The 27,735-nt window shown below is 40.7% G+C and overlaps 1 protein-coding gene across 1 annotated transcript; it reads left to right on the top strand.

Moving 5' to 3' along the window:
• The first annotated feature begins 6,593 nt into the window (after nucleotides 1–6,593).
• unc119a2 (unc-119 lipid binding chaperone a2) lies at nucleotides 6,594–25,306 on the top strand. Its single transcript, XM_086309046.1, has 5 exons — nucleotides 6,594–6,920; nucleotides 20,378–20,491; nucleotides 21,151–21,250; nucleotides 21,341–21,513; nucleotides 23,342–25,306. The coding sequence occupies exons 1-5, from the start codon at nucleotides 6,650–6,652 to the stop codon at nucleotides 23,452–23,454; spliced, it is 771 nt and encodes a 256-aa protein (XP_086165172.1). The 5' UTR covers nucleotides 6,594–6,649; the 3' UTR covers nucleotides 23,455–25,306.
• The last annotated feature ends 2,429 nt before the right edge of the window (nucleotides 25,307–27,735 follow it).

Below are 27,735 nucleotides of genomic sequence, written 5' to 3' on the forward strand. Positions count from 1 at the left end.
ATGGTCGTCACAGTCGTCCAGGTAAGCAAATCCCTGATATTTGACTCTGTCCAACTGGTGGGAGTGGGTCTCCCACTAAAAATGCTAACTCCAGTTGAACAGAATGAACTTTCCAGGTTCTCCCATATTGGCTTCTGCTCAGTGGCTCCCTGTTAAATCCAGAATCAAATTTAAAATCCTATTTATTTATTACTCATAGGTGTGTGACTACATGTCCCCCCCACACACACACACTGTTAACATTATTACAAGTGCAGTGTGTTAATCAGATGTGAGAATTTAGTTGGTCAAGACTCAGATCAGGAATCTAACTGACCTACTTTTGATGATGGACACAAACTGGATCAACGCTATGAATGCTGGATTAGAAACAGGAAGGTGCTGACATTGTTGGAAAGCTTGAAATCCCAGAAAAGCAAAGCTCTCCGCTTAACTGTTTCTATTTTTATTTTTTGCTATGAACGGCAGTAGCTATTTCTATTTTTAAAATATCTCTAAGACTGAATAAATCAACAATAAAGGTTAACCGGGGCCAGTGGCACCAGTTCAAAGGCCTGATTGGCAGGTCTGGTAGTGCTTTGGCATTGACTGGTGAGCTGCAACTGGCAGCTTCACTTTCAAATAGTTTGGTGCAGTTGGGTTTTATAACACAAGGGGAATTTTATACAAATTGATCAAGAGATGAAGCAGACAGACTCTTATTTTAATAATTTTATTCTTCCCATTAAGCGAAGCATCTTATTGGTTTTTAGACTCTATTTACATTTATTCAAAGTGCCTGAATTATAAATAGTTTTGTTTACATTATTTGTTCCTCACTGTGTCATTAAAAAAGTGAACAACACAGAGCGAAAACAGAGTGAGCAGCTGCTACTGTCCCCCCCTTCTCTCTTCTCTTGCTGCTCTGAACAATAAACATTTAGAAATGGCTTACTGAGGTCAGCACATTGTCCAGACTCTCTGTCTATGTGTGCGTGTGTGTGTGCGCACACGCCCGTGTGTGTGTGTGTGTGTGTGTGTGTGTGTGTGTGTGTGTGTGTGTGTGTGTGTGTGCATTCATGTGGATGCCCATGTAATTTCCTGATTAAGCTTATAACAGAGCAAAAGCAAGATACGTGTGCACTTTTTACACATAATACCGCAGTAGGTCCATTTCTGTGAACTTATTTCTGATCAGAGTTGATTTGTTGAGGTCTGAATGTAAGATGGGACAGGGATATATGAACATGTGTGCGTGTGTTTCTGCTGATGATAGCAGCAGCAGCATCGGCGCAGACTTGACAAAGAGACGAGCAAACTCAGCAGGCTGATGTGAAGAGCCTGCCGTGTCCATATAGTCGACTCTGTGTCACGTGCACAGATATCAAAACCTCAGTAGAGCCTTCAGTAGACTCTAATTGCTAATTACAAAGAAGGAAGTAAACACCTACAAATTTCCTCTGATATTTCTTGAGTGAAAAGTTTTGCCTAGAACATATTTTTCCAAGCTGGGCTTTTTCCAAGCATGAAATCTGGATATTTTCGATTGGAAGTCATTTTATTCCACTCACCTGAATCTTAAAAAATAAAAACCTGTAACAGAAATTATCTCTGCAGTGAATCCTGACTTCCTCTAGGGTGCAACATTTCCATATAAACTCTGAGTTTAAAGGCCTTTTTAATATTAACTTAAAGAAGGGTCACAATATTAACAACCCATCACACTGCAGGTGCACAAACTGACTCAGGCTCTTCCTGGATCAGGAATCTTTTATACTCTAATCTCTCTGCTGGCATTTTTGCTGCTGTTGTTGTTATTGTGACTGCTCCTAAACTGCCGTTACGGTTGGTTTGGCATCGTTATCGTCACACACAGAGTCACTGCAGAGCTGTGATGGATAGTCATGTGTGACTGAGATCTCCAGTGAGTCATGCAGAGACTTTACATGAATCAGTAGAGAGTGAAAGGAAGACAGAAATAGGATTAAACCCACCCCAGAATGATTTCATTTTTGCCGTTCAAACATCTGAAAACATCTGTTGTTGTTGTTTTTAACAGTAAAGTTCTGAGAAATTACAGCACATTAGAGCCACATTTTATGTTAAAATGTAGTACGCTTAATCAATGTGAGGAGAATTATTTAGGTCTAATTGCAAGACATGCAGAGCTGGAATAAGTAGATGCATCATTTCTTAAATAAAACCATAAAAAGCATGCTATTAAAATATTCTTGCAAAAGTTTTTTACCTACATAACAGAACTAAAGTAGCAGAATCCCACAGTTGTGTTGAGATGAAAGCAGGCATTTATTATATACTGATATTTTCAGTTGTGAAAGAAATACTAAGTATCATCTTTGAATAGAAAGATCTATAGTTCCTCAGCATGTCATCATATGGGGGGTCAGGGGGTTTCTTTTGCAGCTAATGTTAACTACTTTTCATTAGCTGCAACACTTCACAAGCCTCAGCAGTCCATCTGCATCTTAAGGATAAAGGACACTCTTTCGAGGATGCCAATGTTCACATTTTGGACAGAGAGGACAGATGGTTTGAAAGAGGAGTGAAAGAAGCCATCTATGTCCACTGTGAGCGACCATCTTTGAACAGAGGCGGGGGTTTACGACACCAACTCTCTGCCATCTATAATCCAGTTTTGAGATCCCTTCCCAGACGCCTTAACGCCCACTCACATCCTGGGCCATCTGACCTCAGGAATTCGCATGATAAGGTGGGGCCAGGTTTCACAATGAACACACCCGAAACTCTGGCTGATTGGGACCCACACCCAGTTTCACACCTTGGCTCAGGCGATTAGAGGATCATCAGGGGGTCCTTTTGTCCCTCTGTGGGGGGACTAGGTTATATCTGGGACTCTCCACCATTTGACCTTAGAGCTGAAGAAGCTTCTCGGATGAGAGGTGAAACGTCTTCAAGTAACTTAAAGAAGTCCAGACGCTTTTCTTTGCAAGCTCCTTTGACTACGATGACCTGGATGACTGAGAACCTTCACAAACACGTTAACTACTTTTACTACTTGTACTTCTACTACAACGTAGCTTGCCATCACCAGTGTGTGAATGTGTGTGTGAATGGGTGGATGACTGGACGTGTAAAGCGCTTTGGGGTCCTTAGGGATTAGTAAAAGCGCTATACAAATACAGACCATTTACCATTTACCATTTTACTTTTCATCAAAACGCTTTGTTGTGAAGAGTGAACTATCTTCTTAACTGCTTTGCACAATTGAAACAGATCATGGTCCTTCAAGATGCCCTATCTTTCACACAGTGCAGCAGCTCATTCTGTGTTTTCTTCGTCCAGACTGATGGTTTTTCGTCTGCTGCTTCTTTTCCCTTCAAATTTTTCCAGATGTAATATCACATTCCAGTCCTCCTGTTCTCATAGTGTGTCCAAAGAATCTTGCTTCTCTTGCTTGTCTCTGATGTTCTTACATAGTGATCTTTTGGTGTTTGCTTTTTTAAAGACTTCTTCGTTAATCAGTTCAGGTCTATGATATTCACGTCTCTGCTGCACTGATAATCTCAATAGCTTTCTAGTTCATTGTCCATGCTTTGCTTCCATGTGTAGGCATCTTCGACTCTTTCTTGTGTTGAAGGAAATTTGTCAGTTAAATTAAATGTTTGCTAGCTTAGATTCACTTCAGTTTTATTTACAGGGAGTGCAGAATTATTAGGCAAATGAGTATTTTGTCCACATCATCCTCTTCATGCATGTTGTCTTACTCCAAGCTGTATAGGCTCGAAAGCCTACTACCAATTAAGCATATTAGGTGATGTGCATCTCTGTAATGAGAATGGGTGTGGTCTAATGACATCAACACCCTATATCAGGTGTGCATAATTATTAGGCAACGTCCTTTCCTTTGGCAAAATGGGTCAAAAGAAGGACTTGACAGGCTCAGAAAAGTCAAAAATAGTGAGATATCTTGCAGAGGGATGCAGCAGTCTCAAAATTGCAAAGCTTCTGAAGCGTGATCATCGAACAATCAAGCGTTTCATTCAAAATAGTCAACAGGGTCGCAAGAAGCGTGTGGAAAAACCAAGGCGCAAAATAACTGCCCATGAACTGAGAAAAGTCAAGCGTGCAGCTGCCAAGATGCCACTTGCCACCAGTTTGGCCATATTTCAGAGCTGCAACATCACTGGAGTGCCCAAAAGCACAAGGTGTGCAATACTCAGAGACATGGCCAAGGTAAGAAAGGCTGAAAGACGACCACCACTGAACAAGACACACAAGCTGAAACGTCAAGACTGGGCCAAGAAATATCTCAAGACTGATTTTTCTAAGGTTTTATGGACTGATGAAATGAGAGTGAGTCTTGATGGGCCAGATGGATGGGCCTGTGGCTGGAATGGTAAAGGGCAGAGAGCTCCAGTCCGACTCAGACGCCAGCAAGGTGGAGGTGGAGTACTGGTTTGGGCTGGTATCATCAAAGATGAGCTTGTGGGGCCTTTTCGGGTTGAGGATGGAGTCAAGCTCAACTCCCAGTCCTACTGCCAGTTTCTGGAAGACACCTTCTTCAAGCAGTGGTACAGGAAGAAGTCTGCATCCTTCAAGAAAAACATGATTTTCATGCAGGACAATGCTCCATCACACGCGTCCAAGTACTCCACAGCGTGGCTGGCAAGAAAGGGTATAAAAGAAGAAAAACTAATGACATGGCCTCCTTGTTCACCTGATCTGAACCCCATTGAGAACCTGTGGTCCATCATCAAATGTGAGATTTACAAGGAGGGAAAACAGTACACCTCTCTGAACAGTATCTGGGAGGCTGTGGTTGCTGCTGCACGCAATGTTGATGGTGAACAGATCAAAACACTGACAGAATCCATGGATGGCAGGCTTTTGAGTGTCCTTGCAAAGAAAGGTGGCTATATTGGTCGCTGTTTTGTTTTTGTTTTGTTTTTGAATGTCAGAAATGTATATTTGTGAATGTGGAGATGTTATATTGGTTTCACTGGTAAAAATAAATAATTGAAATGGGTATATATTTGTTTTTTGTTAAGTTGCCTAATAATTATGCACAGTAATAGTCACCTGCACACACAGATATCCCCCTAAAACAGCTAAAACTAAAAACAAACTAAAAACTACTTCCAGAAACATTCAGCTTTGATATTAATGAGTTTTTTGGGTTCATTGAGAACATGGTTGTTGTTCAATAATAAAATTATTCCTCAAAAATACAACTTGCCTAATAATTCTGCACTCCCTGTATATAGCACCAAATCACAACAGTATTCACTTTAAGGTGTTCTATATATTAAGGTAAATACTCTACAATTATACAGAGAAAACCCCAACAATAAGATGAGAAAGCAAAAAAAGTAAGCAAGCACTTGGCGACAGTGTGAAGGAAAAACTCCGTTTTACCAGGATGCTATTGCAACCTGATCTTGATTTCATGCAACAATCTTTCATCACTACTCACAGCAGTACCCAAATACTTGAATTTGTTGATGTAGGCTGGGATTCTTTGATTTCTTTCCTTTTTAAAGAAAAGTCAATCAAACTCCATCTTTAAAACTGCATTATTGTACCTACATTTTAATCAGCCCAGTCCTTCCTGGCCACTTAAAATATATTTATAGAACTATATTTGTTGCAGTTTCTGCTGCCTTCTTGTCCTGATCACTCTTTAAAAAAGAGATTTTTAGCAGGATAAAAAAAAATGATATATATGAAACCTACTTCGCCACAAAATGATTGCACCTTCTTCTTTGTAAGGGTAGTGTTGTTTGTGGGTCAAAATGACGCCATATCATTCATGAGAGATAAGTTTCACAGATTATATATTTGGCGGTTACTTCGGCTGTTGGTTTTAATTTATTTGGGAATCAAAAATCTGCATTGAAAAGTTAACAGCGAGCGTGTGTCTGCTGCAAATAAAGGTTAAAAAAGTGTGAGAGCATAATATGGAAAGGTTTGTTCTTAATTGGCGTACTTTAATTACAAGCGGCATGAAAGCAAAAAATAAAAACAATAATGCATTGGACTCCAGAAATTGATAAAAAAAAAAAAAAATTGTGTTATTTTTGGTGAATATTGAGGCAAATTAGTTACTCTGGCAATTAGCCATTTCCTGCAAAGCAGCAGTCAAACACAGGCCTGCTGTTCGGTTAATATCTCCCCTGCGCCATCAACAAATAATCACCTCACTAGCTGCAAATATCGGAGACGTTTTATATCAATCAGCTGTTTGTCGCGCTGATTGCCGCGCGCAAAACTCGGTTGTAGCGCAGACTGTGCGCAGAAGCACCAGCCGGTCTCTGCGCCACTGAGACGCTCTCTCTCCCCTCCTCCTCCACCTCGTCAACGGCAACAGCCATCTGCCGCCTCTTTTAATTTCAAACCCAGCAGATTTTCCCACAAACGTCCAGCTTCACTTGACAGAACACAAACTGTGGAGGACAGCTCGCTCTCCGCACGTATTGCGCTGGAGCAGGAAGACAGCCGGGGCACATTTCGCACACGACACTCCGTCTGCAGAGACAGGCTGTGGGAAAGACGAAGCGGATTTGAATTAAGCACCGGATAACAGGCAGCAACTCTGCATCTTTCGGTGAGGGAGGGAGAGGAGGGAGGCAACTGTTTTGTAGCTATCTTGGAAGCCCTGGGTTAGGAGAGGGGGGAGGAGGAGCGGAGAATGAGCTATTCTTGCACCAGCAGAGGCAACAGCCAGGACCCATCAAGCGCTAAGAAGCCCGCCGGTAGTAATCCAGCCAGAGACGCCGGAGGCACCGACAGCGGCACAGACAGCACCAGTAACGGCAGCCCCAAGCAGACGGCGGCGATGAAAGTGAAGAAAGGCTGCAACTCGACCGACGTGGGGGTCCCGGTGACCACCGAGGAGCAACTGCTCGCCAGCACTGTGATCACTCCGGAGGATGTTCTTGGCTTGCAGAAGATCACAGAGAGTAAGTTCAGTGCTGCTGCTGCTGCTGCTTGTGTTGGTAGGTGAGTGGGAAAAGGGGGACAAAGGTGCTCTTGTATGAGTCATGCATCACGTCATTATCGTGTCCCCTTATTTATGTAATCCATACAGGCCCTATTGAATAAGCGTTATTGATAAAGCGTCACTGGAGTTCCACTCTCCACTGAGCTGCTGGTGTACGTTTTTTGACAATTTGTGCGCAGAGGAGCATTCAGCTCTCTCTGATGGCATCTCAGTCCTGCGACCTGTGGAGGTGCAAGCCCACCACTGTAATGTAGAGGTTAAGCAGTGGAGGTGGGTGAATGATGTGGTGCATGCAGACAGCGTGCAAGTGAAGATGTTGAACCGGGATCAAAAGAAAGACTGGACGACCCACTCTGCATTTTAATCTCTGTTAAATTAAGCAGGGCGTCTTAGCTGGAGACGTTTGGGTGACCCAGGGGTCATCATTCAAAGCAGTCTGTGTGGTTCCTCTGCTTCAGTAAACATGTAAATAAAACAGGAGGCAAAGAAAAAATATCCCATGCCAGTGTACAAGTTGCAAAATGTGAATATGCTATAACAAACAAGCTTAAAAAGAAGTATGAAAACTATATAAATACACTTGTTATAATAAGCTATCCCTATTGCTAGCACTGTAATGAGTGTGTGAAGGGAGTATTTTGCTGTTTAAGCTGAAGCCAGTTTATAAATGCAGGAAACATCATGATCGACTCTCTGTAGTCACATTCGCCTACTGTCTCTTTAGGTACTTTTAAACTCATGTGCTTGTTCCTTTTCATAACCTTCTGATGAGAAATCTGCTTATGACATTAGCCTATTACTTAATGCATCTGTTTTTTTTTAATTATGTCACACCTCTAAACATCCGAGAAGCAGGCAGGAAGCTCTTATGTTCACAAGAACTCCTACATTTATTATTAGTTAGCTAACAGGTGGCAGCGGGACATTTGACTATTTGAAGGCCAGTGTAATACCTCACTTACACAACATACTTGCATTACATACTGAGTGTGATAACATGCAAATGCTCTGTGGGATGTTTTCACTGCTATTTTGAAACTTGCATGGGGATTTTTAGGCTCACCTCTGCATGTTCAGTTCTTCTCTATTTCTCTGAAAGCTTTCATTTCACATGCACCCGTGAGATGCCACAAGCAATACAGTGAGCGCTTGTCATTCCACTTCTCTCAAAAATATTCCTACAGCGGAGGAACCTCCACCTGTCTTCATTCCCTGCTTTACTTTTCCTTATTTTCTTGTTTCGCATGAGATTAACAGAGGACGATAAAGCTGTAATGATGAATGGGTCTTTGCTTGTCCAATCCAATATAATCACAGCTTACTGAGCTTTGGGAACATCCTTTGGCTCATCTTGCTCACAGCCATTGAAAACTCTAGTAGTTTCTCTAATTGTCCATTATGCAGTCTATTATTAGACACACACTAGGGTAATTTCAGCTTTGTTTTGACTTCATCGAGAACACGTGTGCGCATCTTTGTGTTTTTAATCGGCAAGTCTGTGATCCCATAAGTGAGTGTGTGATGTGTTGCTGCACAGGGACACGTAGGCGAGCACCATAATGATTCTGACTCCCACGCCGGACCCCGTTATGGTCTTGGAAACTCACTTTCCTATCTCGCAGCGTCATAGCTGGAGGCAAGAGGAGGCATGTGTGAATCACCACAGCAACGTGGATACACGCTTGAGTCACTACAGCAACGTGAAGCATCTCCCCTTGGTTACAGCCAGTGGAGCGTGCATCATCTCTGTTCTCCCACACACTTCCTCCTTGCTCTCCTCGCCCCCTCTCCCATGTTAAACAGTGTAGGTGATGGATTGTACGGACAGAATTGGATATGCGTACACTCACGCTTGCTTGGCCTCGTTTTTGGTGGTCAAACCAAGCAGGAGACATCCTGTGCTCTCCTGAGATGTCAGAGCCACCGAGGCCCTTCTGTTGTTTTGTGACTTGTCACTATTTTTTTCTGCTGCTGCAGATTGTTAGTGGCTGAAATTGAGTCCCTCTCTAAGTGGCAAGCCAGATTTAACAACAGTCTTGAGTTAAAGAGGTTTTTGTTGTTCTTGTTGTTATTGAGTGGTTTGAACCTGTTTGGAGCTCTGACATCCCACGAGGGGAAACTTCAGTTTGTAGCTTTTTTTTTTGCAGCGTAAAGATGTCACTAATCGTTTTGCCCTCCATTCATAATCAAAGCAAGCTGCTGAGACTGATTGGGATTTGCATAGACAGAACGGGCTTTCTACCCAGTTGACTGATTTGATCCTGATTTTGTTCTTAACCGAATCCTAAACTTAATCCGTCGAGTCAGCATGGAGCCTCAGAGCGGTAAGAAAGGCCCCCCTGCTGACATTGTGATTGTGTTTTGTGTCTCATGGGGAAGCAGCTAACTGCTATTTCTGTTGTTTTGTTTAGCTCTGAAAACAATTGAAAAAACACATCATTTTGCAGCAAACATACTGAAAAACTGCCCAGTATTCTCTTTCCCAGCTTCTTATATGAGAGGATTTGCTGCATTTCTTTGTATATCATTGGGAATCAAAATGCTGTATTTCTTAATTATTATTTTTGCAGTGTAAAAAAAAGGGAGAGAGAATATACATTCCTTAAATTGTCAGTTATTAAGTGATGAAACTTCTTATTGGAACTTAATAAGAAGTTAATAAAATGTTGCAGCCACCAACATACATTTCTGGTCTCTGTATTTCAACACTTTAATGTTAACATTTAGCCTCCTTCTTAGTTTTTTAGAGGGAGGCTTTTCATGAGAGGGTGACATGCTAAATTACTGTGCAATGCCAGCAATCAAGATCCAGAAAGTTACTGGGTGTAATGCACAAACAGACTTATTCAAATTAGAAATAAACTCACTGAAACTGAAGCACATGCATCTTAGATTGGCCACACTTCACACCAGGATATTGTAATGTAAAGATGTTTCTCTTAAAAGTGCAGCAACAGTTTTAACACACTTTATTTCATCTTGTTGGTACATGTTGGTGATACATGTAGATGTATCACCAATATGTAGTTGTTATGAATGGGGACAAATTGCTATAAATGTGAACACGTTATTGCTGTAGGTGGGGCAGTTTAACCTAGGTGTCTATGAGGACTGACTTGCTTTTAAGGCCTCAAGTGGCCATTGGAGAAACTGCAGTTTTTGGCACTTCTGTGACGACACTGCATACAAAAAAACAGTTTATCAAAGTAACCCAGAACCCAAAGTCACAAAGAAAGGCAGCGAGTTGTTATTACACAGAAGCAGCAACTGCATAATGTTACAGTTTATTAAATCTAGTACACACCCATGCCATGTCTGTGGTTGCCAGGCAACACAGATAGTGTCACACATAAAGAAAGTTAAATTAAAATTGTGCTTTTGTAATGTGTTATAGGTGCATTAATGCTACAAGTACAACCACATATTAACAGGCTAATGTTATTATGTGGTTGCTAGGCGATACAGTTATGTCAAATACGTCACGCGCATTGAAAGTTTTGTGTATATAAAGAAGTTGTTACTATTGTGAAATTAAAAAGACACTGGTGTTGAAGGTGCATAAACTTTGGTTGCTAGACAACCACCATATTTGATATAGATAAGAACCCTGAGAGGCCTGAGGTATATCTGCTGTATTTTTCCAACATAATTAAGTGTTTGTTGATACAATTATTGAAACTTCACACTAATTGTTTTGGCTGTTACAAAAGTATTAAACTTTGAGTTTTAAGTTTATGGACTGCTTCAGTTTGGTGAGTGCAAACAATGTAGTGGAAAAACTTCCTAAATAGCTGCAGAAATGTCTTCACTTATTTTAATTTCTTTTTGGTTATTAGATGACGTGGATGATACTAAACAACATAAACCAGTCATGCCGACTGGAGTGAGTATTTGCTTTGAGTTTAGCAGTGGCAGTGTGACCGTGCAGAGCATTAGTTCAGTGCGGATAAGCTTGTTTTAGCTGATTGGCATCAGCTGTTTCACATTTGGGCAGCTCAATAGCACAGGCATTAAAACACTGACACCATTGTTACTCCGATGATTATACTCCTGTAAACAGCGTCCGTTACCTCAGCTCTCCACACCCAACCTCCTCTATATTTATTGATATTTTACAGAGTGGATTTAATGCTCATACACATGTTATTAAAGGGGGTTAGCAAATGCTCAGGTGCTGCTTGGAGTCTTTGTGAACTTCCTCAAAGGCTTTTCTGCCCCCCAGTTTTTTTGATAACAACCACAAGAATATATTTTTAATGACTCTACAGGACTAGAATCATAACTCTAGTAAGAAAACAGTCTATTGTGCTGCTTCTAACGTTCTGTTTCCAGCTTCTCAGATGGGATGATTTTGCTGCTTGACTTTATCATATTATGGTAAATTGAGCATTTGATGATTTTGGTCTGATGGACAAACAAAATAAGAAGCTTGTTCTGATCAAACAGCTAATTAAGAAAGTGATCTGCATAGGAAAGATTGGGTGATTTGGACAGCTTATAGTGCATCATTGTGGTTAATAACTACTCATCTATTTCCTAATAAATCATAAAAAGAATTTAAACGCCTGTGGCTGGATTTCAAGTCTTTGTGCATGTTGGGGCTTATGTACACATGAGTTCTTTTTAAGGGTGGCATAGTGGGGTGGTGGTTAGCAACATATCCTCACAACAAGCAGGTCCTGGGTTTGATTCCAGTGACTGGCTTGGGTGACGTTTGCATGCTCGCTACGTTCTGCTGGGGCTTCAGCTTCCTACCCCAGTCCAAAGGCGTGCATGTTAGGTTATCTGGGGGTTCTAAATTGACCAATAATGCAAATGGTTATCTGTCTCTCTGTGTTAGCCTGCAATAGTTTGGCAACCTGCCCAGGGTGTATCCTGAGTCTTGCCCAGTGACAGCTGGGGATAGGCTCAAGCCCAACTATGACCTTGAACTGAATGAGTAGAAGAAAATGACATGGATTTAATTTTTTTAACTGTAAGATTAAATAATACAATTTTATGAACTTTGTCTCTGCCAAAATTGAATATGACAGGAACTTTTTCACAGAAACCCGAGCGATAGTTCTGGAGCATTGGTCGCTGTCTCATCCTCTGGATGACCTTCAATTCTGCAGCCAGTAACGATCTGACGTTTTCTGCACTCCAAACTCAGTGAAGTGGAATTGCAGCATGTGAACCACTTCCCCACTTGCTGCAGGTTTTCGTTTGAGTGTCTCTCCAACACAAAATAAAGACTGCCAATGTCAAATGACTTGAGTTAGTCAAACTGTAGGATACAGTCCTTCCTAGAGGATGAGTGGATGATGGGTTGAATGTAGTGTTAGGGTTTCTTATACAGACAACTTGGAGCCATTGAGCCATTGGTCAGCTCTCTGCTGTGATGTTCATTCATACTCATCGATAGCACTAAAGTGGTTTAATAAGTATAACTTCCTGACTATCTTACATTTGACAGAAGCAGTCACAGAAATATGACCGTGTGAACCGACCTGTGACCTGTGAGGTGTGACCGAGGTATGATTTGAATAAACGTTTTTATAACCCACAAGCTCTGTTAAACAGTCAGAGCATAAACAACCCACCTTAGTCTTTTGGTTTGTACTATTTTAACAGTGCATCGGTGCAGGTGGGATGCAGTTAAATCTTCCGTACTATAAAGTTAAATGAACTTTTTACAGACTTTTAGCAAAATTAATCTCGTTTACATCTACCGTCCCTGGGAAGACCAGATTATGTTTAAATATCTTTAATCACACTGTTATCAAGGTTGTAAGATATGAACAACATGGCTCACTTATGTTTACTACAATGTAGTACAATGTTTTTGTAAATACTACATATATAAAATGCATTTTATTTAGTATAATAAAATGGGAAATAAGTGCCGAGGTTGTACAATTGAATATGACAGCTATGACCACCTTAATTCTTTAACACAGCCTGAACTCTTAGTGGGTTTTTCCTTTTATTTCATTAAGTAGTCTTCAGTAATAGTTCTCCAGGCCTCTTGAAGGACATTCAGAGCTCTTCTTTGCTTCTTCTCTGCTTCAATATTGCTGATATCTGGGCTCTGGGGAGACCAATCCATGACTGATAGTGTTCCACTGTGTGTTTGTCTATCCAGACATGCTTTTACTGAACCAGCAGTGTGTTTCTAGTCATTGTCGTGCTGAAAAATAAAGCTGTTGCCAGTCACGTGTTTTCCAGATGCCTGGTGGATGAAAATTTGATGGTATTTTTTCATTGATTTTGACAAGATCCCCAACACCACTGGCTAAACTGCAGTCCCAAACCATGGCGGAGCCTCCAGTGTGTTTTACAGTCTGGAGACACTCAATGTTGTAGCTCTCTCTTGATATCCACCATACATACTAATGATGATAAATGTGCACATTATGTAAGGAATAAAAATTTCACATTTGGATTCATACCTCCATCAGACCTGTTTATACTGATTTTAGGTCCAGTTCTTGTGTAATGGCAAACCTCAGCCTTTTCTCCCTGTTTCCCTCCATTAAGAATGGCTTCAGCTGAGACTATTTTCTGATGAGGGTGAACAGTAGAGGATCAGCTGAGGGGCCAGATGTATCTCTCAGGTCCTGTGTCAATTCTTTACTGGAGGTTTTCTTATTTTTTTAAAGTAAGTAACTTAGAGATACTGCTCATCTGCTCATCACACAGTACTGTAGACATACTTTACACATTTCCAATAACCTCTGTCCCTCAGACTGAGTAATGATGACATGTCACTTTAGCACATCTTCTTCCTCTAGCTTCACATCTTTTATCATCACATTGCAGGTTCTGGTCATTCAACATCTGCAGTCTCTTTAGCCACTCGTCTCTTCCTGCCTTTCTCTTCACTGTCCTTACAGCACACCTGCTTTGTCACCCCAATCTCTCTCTCACACACACACACAGTTTCAGCCCTGCCCCCTCTCTCTAATGATTAGTTGGATTTGCCTTCATACGAGTAACTAAACCGGATTAGTCCACGTGAGCTGAGTTGGGCTTAAGTGCCTTCCTCATCCCACCTACGTAACCGGCAGATTGCTGCTCACTAGAATACAAAGAGGTTGCTGTCATTTTCTTTGGCATTCACATGTATTATTATGTACTCTAAGTGCAGGATGATGCCCGATATTTTTTATGGCAAAAGCTTTTTAAGAAAAAAATTTCTTTTATAAAATGTAAAACTTTAAAGACAAATAAAATGTAGCTTTTCGAATATTTATATCTAGCATGTCACCCAAAAAAGGAAGAAAGTAAGCAGTTAGTTTTTGACTATTTTGATCTAATAATCATTGCTGTGCAGATGCACTGTGCAGACAACGAATGCATCTCTGTTCATGCAGTATTTAAAGTTCAGGCTGGTTCTGGTTCAGAGTCTTACTTTTAGGTCAGGTCAGCCACAAGTTTAAAGGTTTTTCCTCTTCATGTTTTTTTATGTGGCCTCTGTGGTCTGTCAGTGAAACAAGCAGCAACACATGATGAGAAAGTCTTCCCCCCCTTCAGCTGTTGCACAATTTCTCAACACTCGTTCTCTGAGAGATGATATGACATTTGTCACATGACCAACAATGACACATTAAACAGGCCTGTTTGCATGCTCTTTGAGCTTCTTCTTCTTTTTCGTTTTGTTGATCAATCATTGAAATCATTATCTATTGCCTAAGTTTTTAAATTTGTCAGTTTTTTTGTTGTGACATTTTTTGCTGTCATTTACAGGAAAAGGTATTTCAGTTTAACGGTGCTGTTTAAGTGCTGTTTAATGAGCAAGGGTAAAGAAAAAACATAAACTGGAGCGATCCATCAGCATCTAAAGAGGGACACGCTGAACTAGATACCATTATTAGGTTCAGCTGTTGTGTTTATGAGCCTTTTTATGTGCCACTGATACTGGAAGGTTCCTTAAATTTGTTCTGTCCCAGTGTTAACTGGGTGAACAGCTAAAACAAGCTCAGAACTGTTTATTTTGGTGTAATTGGGCCACATGGCGCAGTATGTGTTGAACTGTGAACCTGACCCAGTCCGACTCGGAGCTGCTGATCTCTGCAGGGAATGTTCAGGAGGACAGATATCTGAAATCACCTTAAGTTAAAATTATTAAATTTGGAGCACTTTTCTGGTTTACTGTAGAAGGCATCTTTTTCTCTGTGTGTGTGTGTGTGTGTGTGTAGCTTTAAAGGCTTTTATTAAGATATTTACCTCCTCTTTTGAAAGAGTAGCAGCGTCACAGACTCGGTTTATTTATTTTGTTTTTATGAAGATGCTGCTTTAAATTATTGCATTTTTCCTTTATCCATCATTAAACCTTTCTGGCACAACCGGGCCCACCTGTGAGGATATTTAATGGAAAACTCTCTGGGGGTGTGAGGTTTCCTCACTCCCTGAGGGCCAACTCTTTCTTGGATCTGTTGCTGCTCTCTGATGCAGTTGTTTCCACCCCCTGCTTGCTTTTTTCTCTCTCTGGTTTTGGTGTCTTTTCATGTTTACCTGTAGGGCAGGTGGCCTGGTAAATGTTAACCTTACCATGCCTTAACACAGCTTGAATTTTGGAGGGAGGGACATTAGAAGTATTTTGGCCAGTAAATTAAGAAAAAGAAAAAGATAAACTGTTTACAGTAATTTGATGTAACTCAAATAGTAGATAACATTTTGACACATGCATATTTTTGACAAATCATTCCAGTAAATTGTTTCAAATCCAGAGTGCCACTTCAGACTCCTCTGACCAAAGACTGAGTCAGCATTTCCTTTATGTTAGCTAACCCTGCAAGTGGGTGAAAATCACAGCTCAGCTCTTCCTCTACAGCCTTTTTTCTTTTTCTTGAGTCTGAGGCTTCAGACTGCTCTAAATGCTCTAATTTGTTCTCTTTAATATTGGAGAGCAAATATCCTTAATATGTGAACATGAAAGCCCCATGAAAGCTGGTCAAACTTAATATTTGCAAGTATATTTGCAGCAATTTCCTAATGTTGTAAACCTGCTCAACATTTGGCAATAAACCCCATTCTGATTCTGATTCTGATTCTGAAGTGGTATCCAATCAGAGCAAAGTTGGCCTGAAGAGAGAAGAAAATTAGCTTAATGGCTTGGTATGGATTGGGTTGAACTGAAGGGCAGTATATGATCAATGAGCATTGTTCCATACAAAGTTTTTCTACAAGAGTCCAAGAATAAAAAGATAGATCTGAAAATGAAGTTGATAGATCCCCTTTAAACCCACGATTCCTAAAATGTGGGCTGGTGAACAAATGAAAGGAAATACTTCATCATCCAAACAGAGCCTGTTCACTGTGTGTATCTTTTCTAGTATTCATATGTGCAGCGAAGCTGTAAAATAACATGAGGACATACTTTAATATCAGCACGAGGCATCATTCATGTGCACGAATAAGATGCACCTATAAGAAGTGGGAATAAGGCACTGAACGCTCTGATCAGCAAACTTTTGTTTTGTGAAGGACGTGAAGTGAGAAGCTACTTGAGGATTTTGTTAAAAGCAGCTGACATTTAAGTTTGAGAAGTGGTTTTCAGATGAGTTTCCTGTTCCCAGCAGCAGAGCGAGCACTCAATGGTTAAGGTTTTTGTCATCTTCAGCACGTACCATAATTCAGTGTTGACTGCGGTGACCACTTCACTTCACGCTTTGAATTCACTTAAATTTGATCAGTCGCACAAACGCACATACGCACAAACTCTAAAAGCTTGGGACATGCTCTGTCTGGAGGTGTTCACAGCCCAGAAGAAGAGCTGGCAGTGAAAAACTGAAGTCTGCTGGCAGCTTCGTTTCTTTCTGGGAGCAAGTTAACCTCAGATGGCTCTGTGTGTGTTGGTGTCTGTGTGTGTTTAAGGCAAAGTGAGATCGTACACTTGTGAAAGGACACTGAGCCACAGACAGTCTCACACAACAAATCCATTGTCTTGCTTTCAGCCTCATTGTCCTCATGGGACTTAATTAGGAGGCTCAAAGGTAACTATTAGCAGTAGGTTAGCAAAAGGACAAGGACAACACCAGCTGTGGCACAACAGACTACATTATACATGTGTGCAGCACACACACAGACACACAAATGCAGATCTGCTAATAAAAATCCCACACCTTGCAGGCACAAATATTGCATGTTATTAAATAAAATTATGTGGTTGCTGGGAATGTTTATGCTAGTGTGACTGTTTCATGTCTGTGTGTTGAGGCGGTTTGGATGGTCAGGTGTTGTGTGGTACTAAATGAAGCCGGGTATGCAGAGTTGATGTGTTTAGAAGAGCCGACCTCAGCATTCAGACTGACAGAGTAGCAAAGGCATCACAGTGTCACAGTGAATAACGTCAACTCTGTCAGGCGCGCTCACCGCATGCAGTAAATGCAGTTGACAACATGCTGCGACTTGGGGGTGAGGCTCTTCTTTGGGGGATGCTTCATACATAAACATGAGGAATAACACACGGGGGTGCATTGTGAATAATCCTCCATTTGGGATTAACGTTGAAATAAACAGACTCTCGGGCTCCTGCTCAGTAAAGTTCTCATCCTGACTGCTCCAGACCAACACGTTAAACCAGGTACATTCACCATGAAGTCACACTGGTGAACTACTACTAAGCTACTAGTAAATATGTAGGTTATTTTTGGTTGATTATTTCCTACTCGATTCTTTTATGTGGGGCAACTTGTTAAACGTCAGTTCGAAATCTATTTTCTTTCACTCTTCATTTTTGTGTTTTTTTACACTACAGTTGTGAGCCACCCTCATTCCTTCACAGCTGGATAGGAAAATGGGAAATAGGTCCAACGATTTATTAAAACGTGCAAAGATACATTGAAAGACATTATATAAGGTAAGATTTTAATGCATTGGCAGCGTGTTTGGTATCACCTGTCACTGTCTCTGCTTCTGTTGTCCTCCACTTGTCCAGTTTCCTCATTTTTATGAGGACACACGGCCTCTGAAAGTTTTCATCTGATAACTACGTTTTATGTCGTCAAATTGTTATCTTTGGCTACAGAAATGGGAGCAAATAAAGGCATCAATTTGGCTGTGAGCTAAATTGCCCGTTTTGCAGACAGAACACTGCTTCATCCTTTGAGTTAGGTGCTTTTTTTATGCTTAAATGATTCATAGTTCGGTGTGAAGTGGCCTATAAAACAACACAAAACTGCATTCTTCTAGAAATGGTCAGGTGCAAGGACTGGACAAAAAATGATTGAGAAAGCAGCCAATGTCTAAAGAAAAACTTTGAAAGACCTTCAGACCTGAAAACAATGTCCAACAACTGTTTTTTTTTTTTTGTAGGTTGTTGCTCATTCAGTGGGCGTGTCAGAAGCATTACCGAAGTTATGCTCGGAATTAGCATTATAAGACAATACACACAGTGACTCACCTACCACAGGTGTAACATCTGTGTAACATGAAGCAGCATTCAGTGCGCCATTGTTTCTGTTTAAAGAAATGCTTTTTGGTATGTTTGGTTTAAACATAGCTCTGGTTGTGTGGAAACCAGAGTTTAGGCACAACTCTGGTGTCCGCTGACAGTGAGCCGGCCCTGCTGCTCGGAGGCACCATGTTGGTGGGAAACAGGCGCACTGAGTCTATCTGCTGTTTGTGACTTAGAACTACTGTCCTACAGCCACCTCAAGCAAGGAGTTATTAGTCAAAAATACCACCTGATTTCTGCAGCTTACAGCAGGCTATGTAGCTGTGGTCCTGCTATTCTATTGTCCCTGTCTTCCTCCTCTCACCCCAACCGGTCGCAGAAGATGGCCGCCCCTCCCTGAGCCTGGTTTTGCCGGAGGTTTCTTCCTGTTAAAAGGGAGTTTTTCCTTCCCGCTGTCGCCAAAGTGCTCGTTCATAAGGGGTCAGGATTGTTGGGTTTTTCTCTGAATGTATTATTGTAGGGTCTACATTACAATATAAGGCGCCTTGAGGCGACTGTTGGTGTGATTTGATGCTATTTAAATTGAATAGAATTTAATTGAATTCAACTCATACTGCCTAAACTTTGAGTGGAAGCACACTGACCTCAGATGTGTTATTTGGTGTTGGAGATATCCGGCATTTCTAGCTGTCAGTGTGTTATGAAGAACAGCTGGTGGGCTGATTGGTCAGTCAGAGCTGCCTCTTCAGTGATTAATCATCCCCGAGGCAGCAGCAGTGTCCCCACTGTTTCACTGCAGATTTGAGCAGGCAGATGTGGTTGGCTTATCGTCAGCTGGCACAGCAGATGAGTATGTGTGCATGTTTGTGTGTGTGTGTATGTGTGCGTGTGAAAAGAGCATGCCCATCAAGAGAAACTGCAGAACATACAGCGACAAGTGCCGATCTGTTAAGATCAAACAAGGCAAACACTGTGACATCTTTTAAACTTGCTGTGTGACTCTGGGTTTCTGTTTTGGCTCCTCGGGCCTTCAATGACCCATCCATTAAAAAAATTCCCCTCATCATACATGCAGCCGATAGGTAGATGTTACAGTTTCGCCTTCCCGTGGTATCAGATCAGCCAGGAAGCAGGAAGTGTCTGCTCTGCTGGGGAAGTCTAATAAGCACTGACACTGCCTGGTAAGGGCAGGAAGGATTAAGGGAATAAAAATAACTCACTTCTCTTTCTTACTGGGCGCTTGTGGGTGTTTGCCTGCAATTGCAATTGTGAGGAAGTGGCTCCTCTAACAGTTTTTCATCAGGATTTGTGCCAACAATGCAAGATAGTTTTTTAAGACATTAGTCAGTTGCTAATAAGTAGAAACCAAGCTCTTGTAAATGATCCCTTTCAGTTGTGTATTCATGGAGAAATGGCTCTAATAAAACACTTGAGATTACACCTGGCTGACTGTGGGAGTCCTAGTTATTATTAAAAGACTAAATGTCTAGTGTTTACAGTTATGCACCAATTCTCCAAAAGGCACATCACAAACAGTGGACGTGACGCCTAACAAACATTTACCAGCCACAGCCGCTTGTGTCAGTCAGCAGTCATGTTGCTTACTGCTTAACCTTAATTGGAAAGTTGAAAATGAGACGGAAGCGGTTTTGTACCAGGCAGCAAACGCCCTTTTCTCTGTTCTAAAGTTCTCTGTGGTTTTAGAGACAAACTCAACTTGACCTGTGAAGACCAGCAGACTGCTTTTTTTGCACTTCTACACTGATTTTGTTTTACTGCCTTGGAGGTTTCAGGTTGATTAAAATAACCTTTTACTCCTAAATAAGATGAGGAAACACACAATCTGTCCTCCCCTTCCATTGCTATTTGTGAATTTTTAATACTCTCTGCTTGCTGAGTCTCAAAAGGTATTGATTTTCAATACCCAGACATACTTATTTCCTTAAGAAGTATTTAGTAGGGAGTAAACTTCCTGCAAACTCTCATTTTTGTGTCTAATCTATAACTATTTTACTTCCTTCCTCTCCCCCTCTCAGATTATTTGTGTAGCCCAGAGGAGAACATTTACAACATCGACTTCACCAGGTTCAAGATCAGAGATATGGAGACCGGCACAGTGCTGTTTGAAATCACCAAACCCCCGTCTACAGGTCAGTCTTCTGTCTTCTGCATTCATATATTTCATTGTCAACTATTTATTAAAAAAAAGAGAAATTTCCATCATGAAATGCTGTAAAGCGTATGAGTTTCAAACACTACATAAATATTTAAGAAATTGTTTGGAATACACTATATTGTAGCTACAGCTCTATAATCCCTTTGAATATGACTGTTGTGAGCTAATTAATCAAATAGAAATCGATATTGTTTATTCACCAGCTTCCAATCAGCAGCTCACGGGAGACATTACGTTATAGTTGTTGTTAAATACAATAATATATATAATAAATATTCTTTACATTAGGAGATTTCAAAGTGAGAGCGTTGCAGGAGGGGTTGATAATGTGTTTTGTACTTTCTGTAGTTTGAGTAGTGATTTGGTCTATTTACCTCTAAAAACAGAGTCAACCACAGCCCATCCTTTTAGAGGAACTAAGCTACAAAAGTAGGGCTCAAATTGAAGGAAGACAACAAAAATTATAAGATGCGTTAGGAAAGCAAATCTGTCCTTTTTCTTCACCAAATAAATACATTTTTCCTACTTGGTGCCATCCAGCACAATATAAATCTGCCATTTCTATTAGGCTTCCATCTACGAAGGTTTATCTTGTACTTTAATCTGCTCCATGCAAACTGGTCTTCACTTCAGATAAAGGAAGTGAGAAGAGGGATATTGACCCAAATGCCGGCCGATTCGTCCGTTACCAGTTCACCCCTGCGTTTCTCCGACTGCGGCAAGTTGGAGCCACGTAAGTGAGAATGTGTGTGAATCTTTATTGACAAGGACACGGTTAACAAAGGAAAGATTGAACCTTGTCTGTGTATGTTTTTCCTTCCAGTGTTGAGTTCACAGTCGGAGACAGACCGATAGAGAATTTCAGGATGATTGAGAGGCACTATTTCAGAGAGAAGTTGCTCAAGAGTTTTGACTTTGAGTTTGGCTTTTGCATGCCCAGCAGCAAGAACACCTGTGAACACATCTACGAGTTCCCACCTCTGTCTGAAGACATCAGTAAGTCTGTGCACCCACTAGAATATAGGTCTTGTGGAACAAACAGCATGCACACATGCTGTTTACCTTCTTTCTGAACCTCCCTGAGCCTGGGGTTACTGGAGGTTTCTTCCTGTTAAAAGGGAGTTTTTCCATCCCACTGTTGCCAAAGCATTTGCTCAAAGGGAGTCATATGATTGTTGGGGTTTTCTCTATTTTCTTTCTATTATTCCAGCATCTTTACCTTACAATATAAATCACCTTGAGACAACTATTGTTGTCATTTGGCACTATATAAATTAAACTGAACTTTTAAGGCTTTATATATATATCATAGAAAATCATCTGGTCCTTAGCAGGTCTTAATCAAGTAAGAAGTTCCACGAGGATTAATAGGGCAAGGAGAAGCCAAGTGCTTATAAAAAAATGCACTTGAATAACTGATGAACTGCAAGTATTAGCACCTCTATAAAAGCAGAGGTTTTGACAGTTTGCAGGCTTGGGGCAATCAGGTGTGTGTTTGCGCAATGCCAAGGAAGAAATCAGCAATAATATCTGAGAAAAAGTTGTTGCTACTCATCAGTCTGGGAAAGAGTTTTAAGGTCATTTCCAAGTCATCATCTGAAGTCCATCATTCAGAAGTGAGAAAGTATATTTACATGTGGAAAACATTCAAGGGACTTGCTAATCTTCCCAGGCGTGGATGTCCCAGCATATTTACCACAAGGTGCAATGCTTAGATAAACTACAGAGAACCCAAGAGCAGCATCTCAGACTCTTTCACGGTAGCACAAGGCTTTTACGAGGCACTGCTGTCTGAACCTGGGCAAAAAAATCCATACTCCTCAACCAATTTGAGCCACAGACCCAATTTTGGGTTGGGTTTTTTTTATTTATTTATTTTTTTACAAAACAAGTCCATAAATCTTGTTCAATAAAGGGTTTGTACCAAAGTACTCTTAACTTAAATGTGAGGCCATCTGTCTGGTAGCTGAAGCTTGGCAAAAACTGGGTCATGCAACAGAACAACGATCCAGAGCACAGCAGAAACTTTACAATAGAGTGATGGAAAAAGTCCCAGTCAAAGTCCAGACATCAAAATCATAGAAATGCTGTGGTGGGACTTTAAGAGAGCTGTGAAAAAACAAATGACTTCAAACCTCAATGAACTAAAGAAGAGTGGGACAAAATGCTGTAATCTGCAATACCAGGCATTGGCCAGTGCGCTGGTCTGTCGGCCAGTGCCTGGTATGCCAGATTACCAGTCCAGCCCTGCTCAAAACTACAACTGGCAACCTCATGGTGGCAATAGAGAAGAAGCCACCAAAGCTTCCTGAGAATCAGGAAGTACCTGACAGCTTCGGTGCTCAGGAAGCTTTATCGAGTAGCTACTCAGATATTTAATTGTCAGCTTAAGTTGGGTGGGGAGAAAACATTCAAAAATACTTTAGCCTATCGTGTATTGTAATGACATATAAACTAAGTAAATGACACAGTTTTAATGTAAGCAACATAGTGAATTTACTACAGGGCATATTTGTCAGTCAAACAAGTGAATTAAGTGAACTCAGTGTGTCTTGAATACATATTTACCAGTTATTTATGTATTAAAGTCACATTATGTTTACTTCTTTCAATCATTTTAGAATGACAGCTATGCATCTCATTGGGTTTACACTTTTTTTCTCTTAAAACTACCTACTTTATAAAATTTTTAGCAATTCAGTTGCATAATAGGCCCAATGAAGGTGTTGCTTTTACTTTTTAAAATTATTTTCTGTTCTGATCTGACCAGAGTAGATTAGGAGCCGGTCTTCTAAAAGCTGCAATGTTTTCTGTCTGCTTGCAGTCAGAGAGATGATCCTGCACCCGTATGAGACACAGTCGGACAGCTTCTACTTTGTGGACAATAAGTTGGTGATGCACAACAAGGCAGACTACTCGTACAATGGCGGGACGTAGAGGTGGCACGCTAACAGGAGAGCAAGCGGAGTTATGGACTAAACCCGAGGGACGATCAAAATACACGTGTGGGGTTAACGTCCTGTTGATCCTGCAGTCCCTCTCCCTGTATCTCTTCCTCTCCCTCTTTGTTTTTCCTTCAGAGAGGATGCCGTCAAGAAAAGGCCCACACAGATGTGACACTTATAATCTGTGAGAGTGTGTGTGTGTGTGTGTAAGCACATCTGGGTTTATCAAAGCCTAACAGGAAACACACACACACACTGATGCACAGAGCTCAGTGTGGCGTCGCTGTAACAAAGTGTGTTTGTAACATGATAAACTTGCAAGTAAGCAACTTTTTAGGAATTATCAAATGGTTTTTGCTCTCTAGCCACGTCATGAAGTGAAAAAAGAAAAAAATCTTTAATTATTGGTAGAAATTATTTACATTTTAGGGTTTAGAAACGCGTCTGAAAACGTGTTTTTAGGACTTAAAAACAGTCTTTTGGAAATCTGTTCTCAGATTCAGTGAGTCTGTGTGTTTTGTATGCGTGTGTGTGTTTGTATGTGCGTGTGTCTACCCTTGCTTTTAGTGTCTTTTGTATGATCGTCTGTGTGTATAAGTTTGATGCATGATTGATTTAAATGTCAATAACATGAACATCTGGTTGGCAAAGTTCAAATAGATTTCCAAACCCGTTTAGTGCATATTCTACAAAGTAGGCAGTAAGTAGTTATTTTGTATTTATAATTCCCTCCCCCTGTCCCTTTATTCCTTTTAGTTTTAGTAGGACTTGTGTTTATTATATCTGCTCAAAGCACAACATTTTACAACAATCAGGAAACTTACAAAGACAAGCTGAGCTGATATGAAATGTACTTTGTCATCTGTGAAAATTCAACTGTACTTCCAGCCCCATGTTTCGTTGTTTAAGTGATAAAGAAAACTTTAGAGAGGTGCAAATTATGTGTTTCAGAAGTTTCAAAAGAGACGAAAAGGAAAACATGGGTTAGCAAATGTTCATGTTCACCCTGAAATGTTCTGCAAAAAAAGAAAGGATAAGGAATGTAGCAGCAGTTACTTAAAGAACAGGTCACCCTTAAATCTCTTCCATTCTGTTGTTTCTTCCTGCAGTCGTTCTCGTCATGTCTTGTGTGATGCGGATATTTTCTCTTTCTCAGTTTTTTTTCCCTGTAATATCTTATTTTCTGTCAAATTGTTTTCATTCAGAGACATTCCAGCGATTTGGACCCGAGTATGGTGATCCGAACACAGGATTGCTCCATACTGTAATATGCTCACTGTGCTTTTTGTCTGTTTGTGCTGAGACTCAAGAGCAACCACATAGTTTCCTGCATTTCTTTCCCTCATCACACACTCTAATTTGATGCACTAGAGATTGATATTAGTTTATGTGACTGATGATTTTAATGAGTCTAAATTTAAAATGCAGTTAATTTAGACAGATACTGCATCGTATTTGCAAACACTCACAAATCTATGAATAACAGGCCAGCTGAATCAAAGTTACTCAAATGTACCTGCTGGGTGTTCAGATTAACAGAGGAAATTGTGGACATGGATTGATTCAAACTGGCACTGCTTTGTTGATTTCATCCTGCACAACAGACAAAGTATGAAACATTTATAATAGTTGTGAAATGAACAGGAGGGGACTCAGATTTGACTTAATCAGAGATTAAGCCAATTAACATGAATGTTATTTTAAACAAAAATGTAATACAGATATGTAGAACAGATTTATATATGACTGTGACTCGTGCAAATTATTTTGAACTCGGGAAGTTTTTGACAATACAAATGTTGGTGTGACTGAAAAAAGTAAAAATAAAAGATTTTGAAATATCACTGTCTTGGCTGCTATTTGTGTGGGTGTGCCTGTCTATCTGTTGAGTAAATGAAGGTGACACTTTGTTGAAGTAGTGCTTTATTTCTACAGAATAGAAGTGGATCACAAATCTTGTTCAGTTTGGAAAGTACACATTTCTCTGCTGGGATGTTCTGCCTCAACATCTTCATTTTTTCACATTCTCTTGTATAAAACAAAAAACAAGGAGAGAACATGGACACTAACCTCTGCGACCGGTACATCCTGTTCACAGCCTCTTATCTCTGTTACCCAACCAACCAACGTTTTCATCTGTAATGACTGGGCACAGTCACCTTCCTGCCATTTATTTGTGCGCTTTCTTGGAGTGAATCTTTCAAAGGGAAAGCTTTTAAAAATCCTATTTGCTTTAATTAATCCTTCTGTTTAGTGTTAAGGTGAATACAGGATACAGTTAGCTTAGAGAGTAGAAACAGAGGGAAACAGAGCCTGGCTCCATTTAAAATGTAAGGATTAGCCTACCAGACCCTATAAAGCTCACTTATTAATATACTACAGCAGGGGTTGGCAACCCTGGGCACGCGTGCCACAGCTGGCACACGAAGGGTTAACTGATGGCATGACCATAGCGATTTTTCGTTTTTATGGCCCAATGGGTTTTTTTTGTAATGGTATAAACAATGAAAGGGTAGATTGGTGGCTATGGCAGAGCTTCCACAGAGGCCAGCGGGTGGATGAGGGAGAGGGGAGGCAGGAGGAGAGGAGACCCGAGGCGGGGTCAGATATAAACCAAGTTTAGGTGAAGTTTATTTTCGTTGTACTAACTTTTTACAGTCAGTTTAAATAACTTGTACTGCGTATTAGCTAGCATGACGGAGTTTCTATACAGCTGGGTGGGTGCTATGATGTTACTGATAGTGAACTTTATTTTATTCATAAGGTTAGTTAGTAGAGTTGCCAACCGTCCCGTAAAAAAATGGAATAGTCCCGTATTCAGAGAAAATATTACACGTTTTGTGTTGAGGTGAAAAGGAACAGTTTGTCCCGTACTTCAGCTAGAATGAAAAAAGCTGGATTTATTCTGTGTCTTTACGCTGTCACCTGCCTCTTCTTCTCTCATTCTCTCGCCTCTCTCTCCTGTTGCGACTTCAATCATGAAACTGATCAATGATCAGCTGATCGGCTTTTCTGACGCAAGTTCTATTTCTCTTGTTTGTTTATCGCCCACTTTGCGCCAGAAAAAGGATGTCGCACTAAACAACAGCAGCACGTTTAAGCTTGATCAGCTGTTGTTAGAATTTATTTAATATTACTTCCTAGTATCAGCTGATGTTTGCTGGAGCCACAGCTGTAAAGCTGCTGGTCATGATGTCGGTTTGGATATGTGGTGAGAGGGAAACATGAAGATGAAACCAGGAGATGTCCTTACTGAATCATCAGAGCTGAACAGGTGATGGAGAAACAGGTTTACCTTTTAGGTGACATGAATGAGTTGAAGGGAAGTTATGAGCTGTTTCTGAGAGACAAATAACACCAGGATCCTTTTTTAGGTAGCTGACAGCTGGTAACTGTGCAGGGGCGGATCTAGCAAAGTTTTGCCAGGGGGCCAGGTAGGGCATTAACAGGGAGAGGGGGGCAGAAAGACATACTTTTATTTGTTATTCTCATTTAAAATGTCTAGCTTATAATAAATAATTATCTGAATCTTAAAACCAAAGTTTTTATCTGATGTAAAATGTATAGAAATCATACATATACCAACAAGACAGTATACTTCACTGTCACAACAGCATTTGTTTTCATTCAAAGGCTTTATAGCTTTTCCTATAATACCTGGTGGGCCACTCTCTAGTCAAAATGCCCGGGCCGATTTTTTGTCCCAGTCCAGCCCTGGGCACGACACTCAGTGAATTAAAAATTAATGGCTGGGCCAGCAGTGCACATCACGAATTAGCTTGCATAGTTGTGCCGCTTCTTAATGACGGTATCTTAGATAACAACCCCAACTACCAGATTCAACTTGTAATTGGCTAAAAATAACTTAACCTAATGGTGAGAGGGACGTTGCTAGCTGGCAGTTTTTTCAAGTAATGTTGAAATTTCCACATTCCAACACTTCAAATGCTTCAGGAGCTGTCAGTGCAGCATCAGCACCGCGGAAATACACGGATACATCCGTAGACTCGAGACAGAATGCGTTTTTGGGACTATGGACCAATGTTTTCTTTTCTAATCAAACCAAAAAGCTTTAATGAGCAGCTGGATTTGTCTCACATTAACTGGTTGGACACAGAGGGCATCGAAATGAACTGATTGAACTGAAAAGCTCGACTCTGTGGGGTTCAAAGTTTGCAGACTACGAACGCAGCTGGAATCTATAGCTGTGCGTGTTCATGGTGCTTGTATTTTCACCTGCTGGACATCACTGCCTGACAAGGTTAACTGTCTT

Source organism: Aulonocara sp. 'chitande type north' Nkhata Bay, linkage group LG10 (assembly GCF_057382095.1).
Source record: "Aulonocara sp. 'chitande type north' Nkhata Bay isolate Kocher_YH1m ecotype deep benthic linkage group LG10, A_spYH_male_GT1.1, whole genome shotgun sequence".
Lineage (NCBI taxonomy): Eukaryota > Metazoa > Chordata > Actinopteri > Cichliformes > Cichlidae > Aulonocara > Aulonocara sp. 'chitande type north' Nkhata Bay.

Coding starts and splice junctions, on each gene's coding strand:
- unc119a2 (XM_086309046.1), top strand. CDS start 6,650: ATGAGCTATTCTTGCACCAGCAGAGGCAACAGCCAGGACCCATCAAGC. Junction 6,921..20,377: donor CTTGCAGAAGATCACAGAGA/GTAAGTTCAGTG, acceptor TCCCCCTCTCAG/ATTATTTGTGTAGCCCAGAG. Junction 21,514..23,341: donor ACCTCTGTCTGAAGACATCA/GTAAGTCTGTGC, acceptor GTCTGCTTGCAG/TCAGAGAGATGATCCTGCAC.